At 36.7% G+C, this 20,824-nt stretch overlaps 1 protein-coding gene across 1 annotated transcript; it reads left to right on the forward strand.

Moving 5' to 3' along the window:
* The first annotated feature begins 15,904 nt into the window (after positions 1-15,904).
* On the forward strand, positions 15,905-16,267 carry LOC146742189 (uncharacterized). Its single transcript, XM_085500826.1, has 2 exons — positions 15,905-15,979; positions 16,087-16,267. The coding sequence occupies exons 1-2, from the start codon at positions 15,927-15,929 to the stop codon at positions 16,259-16,261; spliced, it is 228 nt and encodes a 75-aa protein (XP_085356952.1). The 5' UTR covers positions 15,905-15,926; the 3' UTR covers positions 16,262-16,267.
* The last annotated feature ends 4,557 nt before the right edge of the window (positions 16,268-20,824 follow it).

Below are 20,824 nucleotides of genomic sequence, written 5' to 3' on the forward strand. Positions count from 1 at the left end.
ACGTTTATCTTGTAAATGTTATGGTTCTGTTACAGCAAATCTCAGAAGTATTGGGGCAGCCAATTTTCAAACTCGCTAGCGAATTGGCTAACTGCTTGGCTTTCGAATCTCGCTGGCGCCGATTTGTAGTCGCGTCTACTCGGGGCGAGTCCACATTGCTTAGGTGATATAAAAAGCTTTTACGCGGTTTGAATAAAGAGAAAAGTTGAGAAACAGTTTCCCAAAAAGAAGGAGAAAATAAATTTTCACATCCAACCGCTAATAATATTCAACCTCATTCGTCATTTTGGAGGTAGCCATCAGGACATCGATTACGAACAGCGAGTTACGAAAACATTGATTGACCGGATTATATGTAACTTAGTAGTGTCTATCGTTTTAGCCTTTCCCCGTCTTTTTTGCCAGAGGGTTAGATTAACGACTTGTGAGTTCAGTTGAAGTTTATAAGCGTATTGACAGGAGTTTGATTAATAGCTTGTTTATTCATTGTTTATTAGTGACCGCGTTGCAATGTTTTAACCGAGAGACGCATCCCTGGTAATCACGTGATCGTGCTGTCGACGGCCGCGATTGGCCGATCGCTTAGTTACACCGCCACGCCTTAGTTTTTTTGACCTTTTGATATAGAGTTTGTAACCTTAGTAACGAAGACAGTGCAGCGAAGGGTTACCCTCGGCGGACTGTTTGAGAAAAGCGAGTCGATTGGTAGCCTTTCCCTTGTTTTTAGATTCATAACCGTTGATGTTTGAGACATTATAATCATTGTACTTAATCAGTGTGTTTTACTCTTTTGATTTATACCTTTTTATTCCTCAGCTCCTGAGAGCGAGGTTATTTGTAGTTATGTTGGCAATCGCCGCTGTGTCTGTGGAAGTACTATGGGAGATTGCATGATGGGAGTGAAAAACCTTTTGATTAGTAAAATAATTTTTACAAAAGTGAAAACTAGAGTGACTGTGAAATAAAGGTTGCTTTTAAATATTAAATATCATGGAATCTGGATGAAATAATGAAAAGAAATTGAACTGGTTTTATTCCTCAGCTCCTGAGAGCGAGGTTATTTGTAGTTATGTTGGCGATCGCATCTGTGTCTGCGGAAGTACTATGGGAGATTGCATGATGGGAGTGAAAATTCTTTTGATCAATAAAATAATTTTAGAAAAGTGAAAACTAGAGTGACTGTGAAATAAAGGTTGGTCATGGAATCTGGATGAAATAATGAAAAGAAATTGAACTGGTATGAAAGGGAGGTAAATGTAGCTAGAATGCAAGGTCAAATTCCGGGGGTCAAAATACGCCACAATGCATTCATCATTGCGGCTGCAAAGTGACAACAACTATGGATGCAGTAAAAGACTTGATTTGCAGTTTGCGTGAATGGCCGGAAAAAACAAACATGCAAATTCTGTGCTTCAGTAAGAGTATTTGCTGCTTTTTTGTGCAATGAAAATTAATACAAGAAATGCTGCCAAAAGACATTTCCTTCTAGTAAACAAAACGTTTATCTTGTAAATGTTATGGTTCTGTTACAGCAAATCTCAGAAGTATTGGGGCAGCCAATTTTCAAACTCGCTAGCGAATTGGCTAACTGCTTGGCTTTCGAATCTCGCTGGCGCCGATTTGTAGTCGCGTCTACTCGGGGCGAGTCCACATTGCTTAGGTGATATAAAAAGCTTTTACGCGGTTTGAATAAAGAGAAAAGTTGAGAAACAGTTTCCCAAAAAGAAGGAGAAAATAAATTTTCACATCCAACCGCTAATAATATTCAACCTCATTCGTCATTTTGGAGGTAGCCATCAGGACATCGATTACGAACAGCGAGTTACGAAAACATTGATTGACCGGATTATATGTAACTTAGTAGTGTCTATCGTTTTAGCCTTTCCCCGTCTTTTTTGCCAGAGGGTTAGATTAACGACTTGTGAGTTCAGTTGAAGTTTATAAGCGTATTGACAGGAGTTTGATTAATAGCTTGTTTATTCATTGTTTATTAGTGACCGCGTTGCAATGTTTTAACCGAGAGACGCATCCCTGGTAATCACGTGATCGTGCTGTCGACGGCCGCGATTGGCCGATCGCTTAGTTACACCGCCACGCCTTAGTTTTTTTGACCTTTTGATATAGAGTTTGTAACCTTAGTAACGAAGACAGTGCAGCGAAGGGTTACCCTCGGCGGACTGTTTGAGAAAAGCGAGTCGATTGGTAGCCTTTCCCTTGTTTTTAGATTCATAACCGTTGATGTTTGAGACATTATAATCATTGTACTTAATCAGTGTGTTTTACTCTTTTGATTTATACCTTTTTATTCCTCAGCTCCTGAGAGCGAGGTTATTTGTAGTTATGTTGGCAATCGCCACTGTGTCTGTGGAAGTACTATGGGAGATTGCATGATGGGAGTGAAAAGCCTTTTGATTAGTAAAATAATTTTTACAAAAGTGAAAACTAGAGTGACTGTGAAATAAAGGTTGCTTTTAAATATTAAATATCATGGAATCTGGATGAAATAATGAAAAGAAATTGAACTGGTTTTATTCCTCAGCTCCTGAGAGCGAGGTTATTTGTAGTTATGTTGGCGATCGCATCTGTGTCTGCGGAAGTACTATGGGAGATTGCATGATGGGAGTGAAAATTCTTTTGATCAATAAAATAATTTTAGAAAAGTGAAAACTAGAGTGACTGTGAAATAAAGGTTGGTCATGGAATCTGGATGAAATAATGAAAAGAAATTGAACTGGTATGAAAGGGAGGTAAATGTAGCTAGAATGCAAGGTCAAATTCCGGGGGTCAAAATACGCCACAATGCATTCATCATTGCGGCTGCAAAGTGACAACAACTATGGATGCAGTAAAAGACTTGATTTGCAGTTTGCGTGAATGGCCGGAAAAAACAAACATGCAAATTCTGTGCTTCAGTAAGAGTATTTGCTGCTTTTTTGTGCAATGAAAATTAATACAAGAAATGCTGCCAAAAGACATTTCCTTCTAGTAAACAAAACGTTTATCTTGTAAATGTTATGGTTCTGTTACAGCAAATCTCAGAAGTATTGGGGCAGCCAATTTTCAAACTCGCTAGCGAATTGGCTAACTGCTTGGCTTTCGAATCTCGCTGGCGCCGATTTGTAGTCGCGTCTACTCGGGGCGAGTCCACATTGCTTAGGTGATATAAAAAGCTTTTACGCGGTTTGAATAAAGAGAAAAGTTGAGAAACAGTTTCCCAAAAAGAAGGAGAAAATAAATTTTCACATCCAACCGCTAATAATATTCAACCTCATTCGTCATTTTGGAGGTAGCCATCAGGACATCGATTACGAACAGCGAGTTACGAAAACATTGATTGACCGGATTATATGTAACTTAGTAGTGTCTATCGTTTTAGCCTTTCCCCGTCTTTTTTGCCAGAGGGTTAGATTAACGACTTGTGAGTTCAGTTGAAGTTTATAAGCGTATTGACAGGAGTTTGATTAATAGCTTGTTTATTCATTGTTTATTAGTGACCGCGTTGCAATGTTTTAACCGAGAGACGCATCCCTGGTAATCACGTGATCGTGCTGTCGACGGCCGCGATTGGCCGATCGCTTAGTTACACCGCCACGCCTTAGTTTTTTTGACCTTTTGATATAGAGTTTGTAACCTTAGTAACGAAGACAGTGCAGCGAAGGGTTACCCTCGGCGGACTGTTTGAGAAAAGCGAGTCGATTGGTAGCCTTTCCCTTGTTTTTAGATTCATAACCGTTGATGTTTGAGACATTATAATCATTGTACTTAATCAGTGTGTTTTACTCTTTTGATTTATACCTTTTTATTCCTCAGCTCCTGAGAGCGAGGTTATTTGTAGTTATGTTGGCAATCGCCACTGTGTCTGTGGAAGTACTATGGGAGATTGCATGATGGGAGTGAAAAGCCTTTTGATTAGTAAAATAATTTTTACAAAAGTGAAAACTAGAGTGACTGTGAAATAAAGGTTGCTTTTAAATATTAAATATCATGGAATCTGGATGAAATAATGAAAAGAAATTGAACTGGTTTTATTCCTCAGCTCCTGAGAGCGAGGTTATTTGTAGTTATGTTGGCGATCGCATCTGTGTCTGCGGAAGTACTATGGGAGATTGCATGATGGGAGTGAAAATTCTTTTGATCAATAAAATAATTTTAGAAAAGTGAAAACTAGAGTGACTGTGAAATAAAGGTTGGTCATGGAATCTGGATGAAATAATGAAAAGAAATTGAACTGGTATGAAAGGGAGGTAAATGTAGCTAGAATGCAAGGTCAAATTCCGGGGGTCAAAATACGCCACAATGCATTCATCATTGCGGCTGCAAAGTGACAACAACTATGGATGCAGTAAAAGACTTGATTTGCAGTTTGCGTGAATGGCCGGAAAAAACAAACATGCAAATTCTGTGCTTCAGTAAGAGTATTTGCTGCTTTTTTGTGCAATGAAAATTAATACAAGAAATGCTGCCAAAAGACATTTCCTTCTAGTAAACAAAACGTTTATCTTGTAAATGTTATGGTTCTGTTACAGCAAATCTCAGAAGTATTGGGGCAGCCAATTTTCAAACTCGCTAGCGAATTGGCTAACTGCTTGGCTTTCGAATCTCGCTGGCGCCGATTTGTAGTCGCGTCTACTCGGGGCGAGTCCACATTGCTTAGGTGATATAAAAAGCTTTTACGCGGTTTGAATAAAGAGAAAAGTTGAGAAACAGTTTCCCAAAAAGAAGGAGAAAATAAATTTTCACATCCAACCGCTAATAATATTCAACCTCATTCGTCATTTTGGAGGTAGCCATCAGGACATCGATTACGAACAGCGAGTTACGAAAACATTGATTGACCGGATTATATGTAACTTAGTAGTGTCTATCGTTTTAGCCTTTCCCCGTCTTTTTTGCCAGAGGGTTAGATTAACGACTTGTGAGTTCAGTTGAAGTTTATAAGCGTATTGACAGGAGTTTGATTAATAGCTTGTTTATTCATTGTTTATTAGTGACCGCGTTGCAATGTTTTAACCGAGAGACGCATCCCTGGTAATCACGTGATCGTGCTGTCGACGGCCGCGATTGGCCGATCGCTTAGTTACACCGCCACGCCTTAGTTTTTTTGACCTTTTGATATAGAGTTTGTAACCTTAGTAACGAAGACAGTGCAGCAAAGGGTTACCCTCGACGGACTGTTTGAGAAAAGCGAGTCGATTGGTAGCCTTTCCCTTGTTTTTAGATTCATAACCGTTGATGTTTGAGACATTATAATCATTGTACTTAATCAGTGTGTTTTACTCTTTTGATTTATACCTTTTTATTCCTCAGCTCCTGAGAGCGAGGTTATTTGTAGTTATGTTGGCAATCGCCGCTGTGTCTGTGGAAGTACTATGGGAGATTGCATGATGGGAGTGAAAAGCCTTTTGATTAGTAAAATAATTTTTACAAAAGTGAAAACTAGAGTGACTGTGAAATAAAGGTTGCTTTTAAATATTAAATATCATGGAATCTGGATGAAATAATGAAAAGAAATTGAACTGGTTTTATTCCTCAGCTCCTGAGAGCGAGGTTATTTGTAGTTATGTTGGCGATCGCATCTGTGTCTGCGGAAGTACTATGGGAGATTGCATGATGGGAGTGAAAATTCTTTTGATCAATAAAATAATTTTAGAAAAGTGAAAACTAGAGTGACTGTGAAATAAAGGTTGGTCATGGAATCTGGATGAAATAATGAAAAGAAATTGAACTGGTATGAAAGGGAGGTAAATGTAGCTAGAATGCAAGGTCAAATTCCGGGGGTCAAAATACGCCACAATGCATTCATCATTGCGGCTGCAAAGTGACAACAACTATGGATGCAGTAAAAGACTTGATTTGCAGTTTGCGTGAATGGCCGGAAAAAACAAACATGCAAATTCTGTGCTTCAGTAAGAGTATTTGCTGCTTTTTTGTGCAATGAAAATTAATACAAGAAATGCTGCCAAAAGACATTTCCTTCTAGTAAACAAAACGTTTATCTTGTAAATGTTATGGTTCTGTTACAGCAAATCTCAGAAGTATTGGGGCAGCCAATTTTCAAACTCGCTAGCGAATTGGCTAACTGCTTGGCTTTCGAATCTCGCTGGCGCCGATTTGTAGTCGCGTCTACTCGGGGCGAGTCCACATTGCTTAGGTGATATAAAAAGCTTTTACGCGGTTTGAATAAAGAGAAAAGTTGAGAAACAGTTTCCCAAAAAGAAGGAGAAAATAAATTTTCACATCCAACCGCTAATAATATTCAACCTCATTCGTCATTTTGGAGGTAGCCATCAGGACATCGATTACGAACAGCGAGTTACGAAAACATTGAGTTACAGAAATGACCACGCCCATGTTTTTGAAACCACGCCCACTTTGGTGAAACCACGTCCAAATTGTAACAGGTAATTGTAACAAGTGTGACAGTCGTCGTGTTGCGTCCTGTTCGATATGGGACTCATAGCGACTATACAACGCGTGTAAAATACGACCACCACGCTTTCAATTAACAGTTAACAGAACTTCGAGTTACGGGCACCATACATTTGGAACTTTAAATAACAGTTAACCAAACTTCGAGTAACGGGCAACATATATTTTTTGTTTTGTTTAACTTTCTAATTTTTTTAACTCGAATTGTAATTAACAGTAAGCAACGTAGATTGTAGTTATTGTTCATCCAGATACTGTCTTTCATTTTTTACCACGCAATGAGATTGTTTGTTTCAACTTTTGGGCTTAGTCCCTGTACATCTTCATAACTTTACAGAGGCCAGAGTCGAGATACCTCCTCATCGGCGTCATTCCATATTTTCATCATCTCAGACTCTCTCTCTTTTATTATATAACGATTCATTGTAAATTAAAAAAACCACGAATGTCTTCCATGTCACTAGTTCAACGTGTGAAATCAGGCAAACATATTTTCAATCTTCACATTACTCGATTTTGGCGCGTTTTGTTGCAATAATAACAGTAACATTGTTGCGACATTACAGACACGCACATGAGTTACCAACTCGAATTTGAATAACTGCTAATTAAAGTTAAAAAAAATTGAAAGTTACTGAATGTGGACGTGCAACACAAACCAAAATGTATGTTACCCGTAACTCGAAGTTCTTTTAACTGTTAATAATGATTGAATATCGAGTTACAATTTGGGCGTGGTTTCAAAAATATGGGCGTGGTCATTTTTGTAACACGATGTTTTCGTAACTCGATGTCCGTAACTCGAACAATTCAGCATCTCAAACAGTTTGCCAATTCGCTAGCGAGCTGTCTAAATACTTCTGAGACTTGTAATAATTTTCTAGAAACTGTACAGCAAATCACAGATTTTCATTATTTATTGTCTATAGTTTTTCTAAATTTCAGGTTTTATTGTTCATAATTATTTACAGTAATAAAACACTTTTCCGTTCTGAAACCATTTCCAGTTATTATGATTGGGTACATGCCCCCCCCCCCCACATACACACGTTAAGACAGGGTGATATGTACGGATATGCGCGAGTATGTTTCATGGGATAATAGGCCACTTCCTTGCTTCAATTCCAACTATATCTCTAGAAATATCATTTGCCGTTTATCATCCATATTTCGATATCAATGTGTCGATTGCGTGCCTGGTAATTCTAACTAACTATTTGTTTTTGCAAAATTTGCCCAGCCTTGCTTCTACCAGAACTCCACATTGTCCTTAACAGTGAATGGTAATGCAGATATACTGTAAATTACACAGAGGTAACACTACAATACATTTCCCTTTACATTCCCTTATATTACATAACAGTCTTTGAACTGAGGCAGTTATGGTTCTACAACCATTACCAGTTCTCTTGTTACTATTGTATTTAACGTTGAAATCAACAGTAAAACCGATATTACACACGATGAGGTGGATCTGAAAATCCTTCTATCAGCAAACATTTAATGCACTCGGAATGTAATGCATATCAAAATAAAATGTAAGATTCAAACCATGGGGGACTATGAACAGAAAGGCAATGATAGATAAACATACATGGATTGGAATAATTCGGGTAATTCCTGGGGATCTAAAACACAATCCACAAGTAGACAGAATAAAGCTGATAATACAAAACACAAACGCTGACAATGTGAAAAAGAAGGGTTTGAAGCAGGAGCTAGTGGGTCAAGTCCTCGCTAGATCTAGAAGCAAGCGTAGTATTGAAGATCATGTACATCTTTTCAATAACTGTAAGATTTACTATTTACGCTGGGAATACCAGTGCAACTGGCAACATACCCTAGTAAACTGTGCATGATCTTTGGATATCCAGAATATTGCAGGCAAGTCAATTTTATCTGCCTACTGGTAACAAAACGCGTTTATGTTGCTAAAATGCATTTACATAAGTATATTCATCTTCTGAATCTATCACATAATAGAAAGCTTTATGGGCAAAACGAAACAATACTATGAGACATTACAACAAATGGTGTTCCCTGGTGCCGTATATTACATGATGTAAATTCAAGATACTGTAACTCATACTTGATCCTTCTTGAAACGTAAATAACAATATATAAAAATAAAACACAAATACTGGCCAAAAAGTAGTGGATGGCGTCGGATCTGTCTTGATAAAGTTGATTATAGGTGCCAATAGGAAACACAAAACAAAACAAGGTGCCATTATTAACGCCTAGACCATTTCCCCTGTGACATTATCACCTATGCCATTTTTACCGTTTACTCTGCCAGACAAACAACTGCATGTGTTCGTATCTTGTTTTTATCTCCATAACGTTCGCTCTCTAAAGTTTTCTGCTGGTCGACTGATAGATGATGATAGTATAGAAATGGTCGCCATTGATTCGTAAGGTGTAAATGGAGTTTGAATATGACGATTAAAATGACTTATTAAGTGTTTTGTTTAAGTTTATGCATACAAGTGTTCTGACAGAAGATTTCGGGGTTATGTTAAGACGAAATTCCATTACAATCGTCCGAATCGCACGGTTTGTTGGCATTGACTCATCGCCGACTCCACCAACCCGAGCGGGATCAGCCTGGGTAAACGCGTATTTTATATTATGATGCTCAAGTTGGAAAAGCGCCCTCTCAAACGATGTGTAACCTAAAGAACAAAGTGTCGGAAATGGCGATACGTAGCACAGTTACTCCAAAAAAAAAAAAAAAAAAACGGCGCAGCATTTTTCCACCAAGTTCCACAATTGTTTATGCCAACGTTGCAGGCTGTTTGTGGCATACTTCGTCAGCTCTGTCAACTCTGGAAGAAAATTTCAAAAGCTCTACTCGATTATTCAAGAGTTGAACTGTTGCACAATTACCGTGATTTTCACTGTCCTCGTTGCAAAAAACTAGTTTATTCATCTTGTAATGCCTCAATTGCATGGTTTTGGTGATCGCTGAAGCTTTTTATCTTGAAAAACTGCGTAGGCTGCCATTAAAAACTGCTCTACTGTATTTTGATACAACATAGCTGATTGTATATTTTTGTCGCATCTCCCCTTCCTGTCGTCAAGGGCGCTCATTAAATACACACTGTAGTGGTTCAATTTGTCAAGGGTTAGTTTGGAGGGGTGACCGAAACAAACTTTCCTTGGACAAATAAATTTCCTAAGACCCAACATCAACTGATTCCCCCGGGGGCAGTTGATACATAGCTGGGTAGGGAGGTGCCCCTGAGTGCTCAAAAGTGTGACCATTTTATACCTGGATAGTGGCAAAATCTATACCTATATTTATACCAAAGTACTATTCCTGTCATCACTGTTTATTCCACTGTTTATTATGCAAAGCGCAGAATCTGCTGGTAGCAAATACAGATCTTAACGGCAGAACCTAGTATTTCGCTTATTACCTAGGGACAAATAAATTTCCTAGGACGCAACATCAATTGATTCCCCCGGGAGAAGTTGATAGATAGCTGGGTAGGGAGGTGCCCCTGAGTGCTCAAAAGTGTGACCGTTTTTATACATCGATAGTGGCAAAATCTATACCCATATTTATATCAAAGTACTATTTCTGCCATCACTGTTTATTCCAAATAAAACAGTTACCGTATTTGCTCTATTAAAAGAGCATCTCCAATAGAAGCACTTGTTAGCCAACAGTTGCATTGTATATTGATTTATTAAAATACATATTTTGACCATAGAGGCACCTCTGTCACTTATATAAGAGCATAATATTAACCCAAATGTTGATTTCCTTGTTTAATTTCCGGGTTGATGTATATATGGATATGAGGTGGAGATATTCGCTTATACACGGACCTATGAGTATCCCAAATAGGAAAAATATTATCGATATTTATACATATCTTGACCAGAAATAAGACCGAACTCCCATGTGCTGAGAGTATTGGAGACACATTAACAATATTTCGAAATTACTTGTACTTGATTGAGATAGTGATGAAAAATCTGAAAACTAATAATGCAAATCAGAAAATTAATATGAACAGATTTGAATGTAAAACTAACGAGGTCTGCGCAATGTAACAGACCATCTATGTATCAAGTTTTATTGAAATGTGATTGGAACCCAGAAAAATTTTGAATTATTATGCTATTTAGGGAATTAATATAAACAGATTTTAACACCAAACTAATCAGGTTTGTACATTGTCCTAGAGCATCTTTGTACTAAGTTTTATTGAAATGGAATAATTAGTACTTTATATATCAGTGTGATAGCTTAAAAGTGGTTAATTATGTAAATTAGTAATTAATATATACAGATTTTAACCCACAATTACCCAGGTCTGTCTATTGTCCTAAAGGATCTATGTACCAAGCTTCATTGCAATGTGATAATTAGTACTTGAGATATCTGTGGGAAAGCTGAAAATTAACTAATTATACAAATTAGGTAATTAATATGCACAAATATTTATCCCAAAAGAATCAATCTCTGCATAGTCCTTGAGTATCTATGTACCAAGTTTCATTGAAATGTAATGCATACTTCTTGAAACATCAAAAGCTGAAAATTAATTAATTATGCAAATTAGGTAATTAATATGCACTGACATTACCCAAACAACTATCAGGTCTGTGCAGTGTCCTATGACATCTATGTACCAAGTTTCATTGAAATGTGATGATTAGTTCTTAAGATATCAGTGGAAAAACCGAAAATTGACTAATCATTATGCAAATTAGGTAATTAGTAATTAGGTAATTTTTCCCAAAAACTAATCAAAACCAAGCATTAGTTCAGAGCATCCATGTACCAAGTTTCATCAAAATGCAATCAGTGGTTCTGTAGATATCAATGGAACAGTCATGGAACAGCTAAAAATTAGCTTATTATCATGCAAATTAGGTAATTAATATGCATGAAATTTCACCAAAACCTAATCAAATCTGCGCATTAGCCCAGAGCATTTATGCACCAAGTTTCATCAAAAACTGATGTATGATTCTTGAGATATCAGTGGAACAGACGGACACACATACACACACACGCACACACACAAACACACTAACCGCAAAGACTCCCATTTTGTGCTTCGCACATGGGAGTAAAAAACGAGACCCATTTAGGGGCACGTCCCCATTAGGCAGGTTCTATGTATTGCCCCCGGGCTGATTCCCCACTTTTAACAACGATTGACAGTTCTATATTATTATTTGGTAGTTACTTTGGTAATTTTAATTATCTAAACAGGACAGTTCAGTTCAGGAAAACAACATTTGAGATTATGTATGAGTGACATGACCATTTATGGGACTCTCTCATGGCAGCCCCTGCAAGTTTGTAGACATAATGTTGAAATCATGGATGACAAATCAAAATGCAACAAGTCATTGAAAATGACACAGTTCCCGTTTTTGAAAGTTCTCTTTGTGCTCGTCATATTAAAGCGGAGGGGGTTGTCGCGAGCGTGTCCTTGAAACTTGAGTTCCAAGTGGCGTATACAACAGAATACATCAAAACACGTGTTCCGTGTAGTAGTAATATGGCCAAAAATAAAAACAGCCGTTATTCGGCCATCTTTGATCTGATTATGAAACACACTGATATGTATGATGTGCCAAATATGAATGAAAACTGACAGAGTACGTCCAAGATACAACATAAAAAAACAAACAAGATGCCTGCCAGTCGACCATCTTTGGTTCAATTGCGTAATAAATCGTCATGGACATGTATCCTAACATGTATAATCTGTGTACCAAGTTTGAATGACAACTGACAAAGCATGTCCAAAATACAACATTTTTAAAAAACAAGATGGCTGCCAGTCGGCCATTTTGAATCGAATCACTAAACCACTGTATGTGCATATGTCCCACATAAGGTACTAGGCACATGCAAATAATGAACGGAATCGGTCCACAGGATTCTGAAATATGACTCTGGACAGACTGATACACGGATGGACGGACAGACTCAGGAACTCACGGACGGTCGGGGACATGTATCCTAACATGTATGATCTATGTACTAAATTTGAATGAAAACTGACAAAGCATGTCCAAAAAGACAACATTTTCAAAAAACAAGATGGCTGCCGGTCGGCCATCTTCGATCCAATTGTGAAATAAATCGTCATGGACATGTATCCTAATAGGTATAATTTATGTACCAAGTTTGAATGAAAACTGACAAAGCATGTGCAAAATACAACATTTTCTAAAAACAAGATGGCTGCCAGTCGGCCATGTTGAATCAAATCGCTAAACCACTGCATGTGCATATGTCCCACATAAAGTACTAGGCACATGCAAAGAATGAACGAAATCGGTCCAAGGGATTCTGAGATATGACTCCGCACGGACGCACGGACCGAATTATAAAGTCCCCGTTTTCGGGGACTAATAAATATATACAGACCACGAATTCATTGATTCTAATTTCATTATTATTAACCGTGTTATCACGATTAATGATTTCATGAATATGCATAAATGGTTCCAAAAATAAACATAATCCTCAAACGTAGAAGAGTTAGTAGAACCAGATGTTTGTTACTTTCGAAATTGAAACAGTGAAATTAACATAACTGGAGATGTGTCGTGGACTGGAGAATTAAAAGTGAATACTGAAACAGCTGTATAGTTACAATGGAACACACGGAAAACAAGTATAGCCTTCTACATGGTGAGTATAGACATTCATTTGTGAACATCTTTGCCCAACCGGTAATTTCATGGCTGACAAAAGCTGTGATGCACATTTCCAGTTGCTAAAATATACTGTATTCTCTATAATCAGTACAGGTTTGTAGGAACCTATTGAAGATGAGAATGACTAGGTTTCAATAGTAATAAACTTGTTATTATACGTTTTCCACGTTAATGAACAAGACATGCTCTTTAAAATTGAAAGTGTTAATTTGAAATATTTTAACAAAAGATAATCCAAGCATACTGTCTTACAGAGTTTTAATATAAAGAATGCTTTTTGAATAAACCCTATCCAAATATGTACTATTATTCAACATTTCGTCATGGCCTCAAACATTAACACACATTCAACACTGTAGGGCGCCATTCACATCAGATAATATCAAGTGTTCGTTGAGGGAATACTTTACGTCCTCGGGGGCGGAGCTACGTCACAAGACGTTCCAGGTTGCTAAGACGCGCACCACTGTACATGTATTTCTATGGGCTCTGTGTGCGCTGCTGTGGAACGCCGGTCGAGCCGGTGAAAATTCGAGAAAACAACACAAACTCAACTTTGAAGTAATCCTGAACAACCAAATTTACTTATGTTACACACATGGGCTAATCTTGTTACACTGTTCAGGGGGGTCTCAACAACCATCCCAAAGTACCGTTTTCTGCGAGTTTTTGGCCTTTATTTTCACCGCCAGGGTTGCCAAGCGGTGAGAAACGCCCGGATGTCCGCCCCCGAGGATACCAGTATACGGCAAAAGCGCTATTTCAGTATTTCATTGCCATCCTTACTTTGAAGTCAAAGGTCATATACATATTCGACTTGTAGATAACAACTCAAAGCAAACTATACATGGACAACAAATTATTTATTTATTTATAGTTCCCAGTTCGTTAACACGGAGATGAAAATTCACTTTGACAACATAAAATAATAATTAATATTTGCTATTTATACATGTCTTATGTATAATTAGCGAGAGTGCACACTCGTCTTTATTCTGTGTGACTTGCAATTGTAAACTGCATCTTGGCGTTTTCCATTCTACGTCTGTAGATCGAAGTTTCTCACAGCAATTGACTGATTTAGAAGATCTCTTCACAAAACATGTTTTATGCGTTGGATATTACCACGCATGCGCAATACACAGTCAGTCAACATTAAATTGCTAATAATTATTCTCAATAGTTAGACATGCCTAATTCCTGACGCCCTACTACTGTCACTCAGAGCTGTAAATTTCAATCAGATAATCAGTACATTTCCCAGCTGTCGTACCAGTTATAAACACTTCGGAAATGAGAACACACATCATTGAGCACATTAATGCTGCACCAGAATTTTTTTAGAAAGTAAAATAAAGTTCTTATGAAACGCGTAAATATTACTACTTTAATTACAGATGTGAAAATTATGTTATAATCGCTGTGGACATTCGACAACTAAGGCAGCATAAACAAACACACCAAGAAAAGATCAACAAGAGAATACATGAGACTTACTTGAAAATTCACTTACTACGATTTAATATGTACACATAATCGTAATCGTTTATAATCCATACCTGAAATTCTATTTTTTTCTACACTAAACTGTGACTATTTTGATTTGTTGAACTAATAATTAGTGTCAATAAACATACACACACATTTATTTGTCGGAGGTCTGTACGATTACATTCTGGGTGAAACCGATGTGTGTACTATGATACAACGTTTTGGCAAGAGTGTTGTACTGAATGTATCCCACATGAACACATTTACCACAACATTTAAACAATGTATTTTACACGCATTGTATACGTCGCTATGAGTCTCATATCGAACAGGAAGCGGCGCGACGACTGCCGCCCTGTAAGTAAATAGAATACACACAGGGCTTATTGGCGGTCTAAAATGACTTGGTTTTTAATTCGAATACACTGTCACTCAAATAATTAATTTATTGGATAAATGTGGAATAAAAAAACAACCTTCAATAAAACATACAAAGATTCTGCGTTTGGTTTATATTCTTTTTTACACATAGGAATATTTTTACACTTTTCTTATAGAGAAATATGGTGAAGGAAAGGTGAATGCCCTTTCAACAGCAAGAAACTTCCTCCTGAGTACATATGGGCTATATAGTTCTCAAAATACAGATTTATCTAGTTCTCATGAAAATGTGAATTTCACGCCAATTTCAATGTGTCTTCACATTCACTACACCACTATGTAACGCGAGTCCACAGGCATAATGTATGTTGAATGGATAATGTAATATTTTGGGGACTTCGTAGTTCTTGAACAGTGACAATCTGCGTATAACTTACAATCCCATTATAAGATAAACAAAAAATACTTGGAATCCTAAACAAATGAAGTAATTGGTAGTGCATATAGATGCTTTTTGTGTTGCTAGGCAAATATCCGTTAGTGACGCCGCCAGGTGCAGCACGAATGACTACAACATCTCTGATTAGTATTCAGAATCCGTGACTGAGAGCGTTTTTTTAAAAACATTAATGTATAATATTTTGTTTCTCGTCATACAAGTTATGAACATGACAATTATATCAGATTTTAGTTTTAGTAACTCGAAATTTTGGACATAGTTGAAAAGTTGCACGAAGGAAGATATGAAATGCAATGACACTTTATTACTCATTATAGAATCTTCAGGATCTGATACAGTTGATAATACTCGTCTGCAAATGAGAAAGTACTGGGCAAACCACAGCAATGACCCAACCTTGGAAAATATGATGTTGGACACAGAAGCTAATGTTTTAACAGTGGACGAACAACCTGAAATACTCTCCATGTTACCACCATGTGTTGGCATGGATGTGGTTGAATTAGGCGCTGGTATTGGGTAAGTATCATTTATTTACACAAATAAACTGATGTCAGACATATTATACTCAAACCCAATTATTGCATTCATTTATCATTTTTTTTAACATTGTACTTTAATTTCAGCCGTTTTACCGGTGTATTTGCGCGGACAGCTAGACATGTTACAGCTGTTGAGTTCGTGGACACATTTCTTGAGAAGAACAAACAGTTGAATGGTCACCACAAACATATAGATTTCATACTGAATGATGTCACCAACTTGGAACTCTCCGAGTCAAGGCAAGATGTTGCTAAATAAATAAATGTTATGTTCAGTCATATTTAAAAGTGGGATCACATCCCACATGTAGCATCGATGTCACACTAAAAAGTAATATGATTTACACTTTTCCAAGCTCTATTGACTTATGCAAATTTAATTTTGACATCGTTTCGTGGACAGTCAATGTCACAATGTATTTGATATCACCATTTGATGGTAGACACAACTTTATTTTATAAAGTTGACTTAATAAAACTGAGAAGAAAAATATATTATATAACTTTTGTTTGTTGACAGTTTTGTGTTCCTTTTTATATAGGGCTGATCTCATATTTTCTAACTGGTTGTTGATGTATTTGGCAGATGGTGATGTTTATAAATTAGCTATCAATATTTTATCTTGGCTGAAAGAAGACGGATTTTTCTTTTTCAGGGAATCTTGCTTCCATCCAGGAGGTACAGACATCTATATAACATGCCTTGTATATGTAGCTCATGTAAACTTCGACTTTAAATTGCTTATAGAGGAATAAATTTTCAGAATTTTCAATTATTTCAAATTATGTATTAATTAAAATATACGTATATATAATAATAGTCTTTATACTTTTTAGGTAATCTTCACGTTGGGGACAATCCGACTATATATCGTACACCAAACCAATACAGTGCAGTGTTTCAGAGTGTTTCTATACTAGTTGAAAAAGAAGAAAAAATATCAATGGGCTTTGATACAGTATTCATGAAACCAGTCCAGTCATATATAAAAGTGAGTTTTTATGTTCATTTATGTATTCTTACAGCCATGACACATCACATAACAAATACAAAAAATACCCAAATTATCAAATAATTTTACATATTACATAGTGAAGCCGTAATTACACCCAATCAATGAAGTTCTTGGGCATTACTTACATCACCAGTTTATTGAGAGGTTTGCACCCAACAGCAGACCAAACCAGGTCTTATAGAATTCGTTTTTCATAGACTGCGAAAAATTATAGCGGAAGGGTCGTCCCCTACGCACGCGCGGGAATTGAGTCCCAAGCGACGATAACAACACACGCTAAAACGCAAAGGCTCATGGGTAGACGCTTGTTTGTAAACAATGACACGCTATGGCCATCTGACGCATGCGCAGATGACGGGAGGAGGTGTTGTAAATAAGGCTTCAATATGTAAAATTTCAAATTGTCCCTTCTATGAATTTGATACTCACTTTACACCTTATTGATAGAAAGATTTCGATGGGAAATTTGAGCATACAAAGTCACGCCTGAGAGGCGAGTTCTGTCATCTGGTAAGCATATCAGCTTTGCTACTAGATGTGGCAGTTGGAGTGGAAACCACATTCACAATTACGGATCATCACTGAAATTATCACGTTTGATGTAGCTGCTTCTTTCCCCAGTAGTGCACGAATCAGTAGGAATAATGGAAACGCATATGCGCCCAAGTTCACCAAGATACAGTCATTACGTATTTTGCTTATGCTTATAGATCCAGAGGATGATGTCACACATCGATACAGTTTTGAATTTTCTGCTTGAGTCAAATAAATATATCCCATGGTACCACCCCCTCAAATTTCAAGTCCATGAGTTGGGCACCTTGTTCTACTTTTCAGGTGTCCATGACCAAGTTTACTGATATACTGATATACTGATATACTGATCAATCACGAATCAAATTCCTTATTATGTCTGGCCACCACTCGGGGTCTCGTCTTGTAAGGTTAATGGTGTATGTAATCAAAGTAATGACTCTTACTGCTAAGAACATATTAACAACATCTAAACTGGGCGTATTCTGATTGGGAAACAACTTTTTACAGTCATTTGCACATTTGCTCGTTCCTCAACTTCACTATTGATTTTGAGCATAGCATGCAAGTCATTTATCTGACTTTGATGTGCAAGCAATGGCCTTACAAAGTCTCACTGTGTGTTGAATTCTATACCAAGGAATGATAGCAAATGTGTAAGGGTTGCGAATGATTTTACTATAACACCCAGAAAGTACAAAATCATAATAATTGTGTGGACGGGTGCTGAACATACTTCCACATATATTTCAAGAAAAGATGCATATGTATCAACTGTAGCCATGGTACATGCTCAATCATTGGAACCCATATAAGTGGGTGAGTTGGGTGTTGTGCCACAGGTGCTATTTTTTGTTCTATAAAAGCTGTCTCAGATAATTACTGAGAGTATTGTAACACTGTTACATTCGGGTTTAGATTGGGAATATAATTTTATTCACAATGAACACAAACACCACCATGGTGATATTTGAAACATCCCTTTTTTAGGAATATTCGACCAGTTCAAACAGATTTCTAATGGCTTCAAAGGGATTCTAGATTGACAAAAATGTTCGATGCTGTATAACTAGGGGAAATGTTAGAACTTATGCTTAAAAGTTTGATTCGGACCGCCATTAGCGTCGCTATCAAACTCCTCAATGTGCCTGTATCGAGCAAAACTATAGGTTTAATATTTAGATTTTTTGGGGTAGAAGATCGAGTAACGAGTTTCAATATCTTCCTATCCGATTGGGTTTAAAGCGGGGGTGGGGGTGGGGGGGGTCGTCACCTGTGCATGCAGATCGCCATAGCGTGTAATTGTTTACAAACAAGCGTCTACCCAAGGGCCTTTGCGTTTTTAGCATGTGTTGTTATCGTCGCTTGGGACTCAATTGCCGCGCGTGCGCAGATGACGACCCCCCCCCGCTTTAACGTGGAAATAACATACCAAATAACATACCATCATCTCTTCCCGCACATTCAACTTAATGTTATGATCAGTGGGTCACTCGAGCTCACAATGAAAACTGAACATTTGAGACTTGTTACGAGTAACTGTGTCATAGTTAATTTTTTCCCTGATTTCAGTTAAAGAATAATCCAAATCAATATTGCTGGCTCCTGCAAAAGACGCGGAAAAAGAGTGATATCCAACTGAACCCACGTCCCTGATGACATAGTAGAAGAAATAAGTAAATTAATCATTCCTTGATAAAAATCTAATAATGAAATGACATGAGAATTTCAATGTAATTAATTCATGATTATTATACCTCAGGTGCAAGACCTTCAAATTGATTGGATAGAACGCGGTCACGTGGAAGTCAATAATACACGTTGACTCGGATTATCACTGTTTTCTTCGATTCATAGACATTTTGTAATTCTAATCCCAACATTTCAGAAATAAGTAAAATTAGTTTGACATAAATGGTAAATAATAAATAGTAAATAATATTGATTTGCACTGTTTAAGAAAAAAGGTATTTTTTCAAACTAATTTGACTGTAAATTTTCTAAATAAACAGTATCCTTTGAGTGTGTGTTTTGCTTTTTTTAGCCGGTTCTGCATATAAGTTAAGAGTTGACTGTATACAAACAAATCCAGCAAAATCAATCAACAAAATATTTGGTATATTGTCCTTTTTTTTAAATCCCTCCTAATTGTTTTTATTCTCCTCAACGTTATTGTATTTTACAATGTTATTATATTATAACATTAACAATACAATGACGAACTTTTCTAAATGCAAATTGAAACTAAAATATTAATACTAAGTTTGTCATCTTTTTATATAAATGTGAGTTATATTACTAATTTTTCATAAATCAGGAGAGGCTGTGTTATCAAGAACTAGATTATTTATTGTAACAAGTGGATTTAATAACATAGTTGAACTCTGGTGACCTTGCCCTTTGTTATATAATATAATTCCCTTTAACATATTTTGTTTCAATATAAATATGCATTGTCATAATTAATTTTGAGTACAAACAAGTTTTGGGGTTGAACCAACAGTGGGGAATCAGTCTACCGAATGTCCTTTAAAGATGTAAATATCTTACAAAAACATTGGTGCCTTATTTGTTTAATTATTTTAAGGGACATAATTTCCAGCTTCAAAGTAATTCAGATATTTTAGTATAAAAACAAATGCCTTATCGCAAAAAAAGTGCTGCATTTAGACGTGAACAGATTCATAAAACATGCAAGATAACAGAAAATCTTAGCTGGCTTTTATCCAAGTATTTTGTACAGGTGTCTGTCAAAAATTAATGATTCACTGAGACAAATATGAACTGCCTCATTGTGTGACTACTACTGTATTATATGAAAAGTAAAAAAAACACCCTTTATGAATAGCTATCATGTTGCAAGCTCTGCTTTATATGCAAATCACCTTAACTAGTTAGTTGGTGTTCAGTGGAGGGAGAAGTCAACAGTACTGTTGCCTCCTGAAAATCTACATCTTCAAACACTGCAATCTTTGAAGTGCGTTTTTAAACCAGTATTATAAAAACTCTATCATTCTGTTCTAATAGCTGAAACATATTCCTGTGAGTTTTCATTTGTCGAATGAACTGTTTGTCAAATACAGAATACATATATTTTAGAACAATTTTCTTTTTAAAATGTGGATGAAATGTTTTGCTTTTTATGTATTTTTTATGTATTGTTTTTGATTTGATAACTTTGAACTAAACAGATTTTCTATTAGCTTCAGATCTTGATCAAAGTTTGGCACCCAGTTCATAGGAGTGCTTATATTGATTTTCTGACATCTTGT

Source organism: Saccoglossus kowalevskii, chromosome 6, assembly GCF_978046115.1.
Source record: "Saccoglossus kowalevskii chromosome 6, keSacKowa6.1, whole genome shotgun sequence".
NCBI lineage: Eukaryota > Metazoa > Hemichordata > Enteropneusta > Harrimaniidae > Saccoglossus > Saccoglossus kowalevskii.

Excerpts from the sequence above, each read along its gene's own strand:
- LOC146742189 (XM_085500826.1), top strand. The coding sequence starts at position 15,927 with ATGTTACCACCATGTGTTGGCATGGATGTGGTTGAATTAGGCGCTGGT. Across the intron at positions 15,980-16,086 it reads GAATTAGGCGCTGGTATTGG|CCGTTTTACCGGTGTATTTG; the intron begins GTAAGTATCATT and ends CTTTAATTTCAG.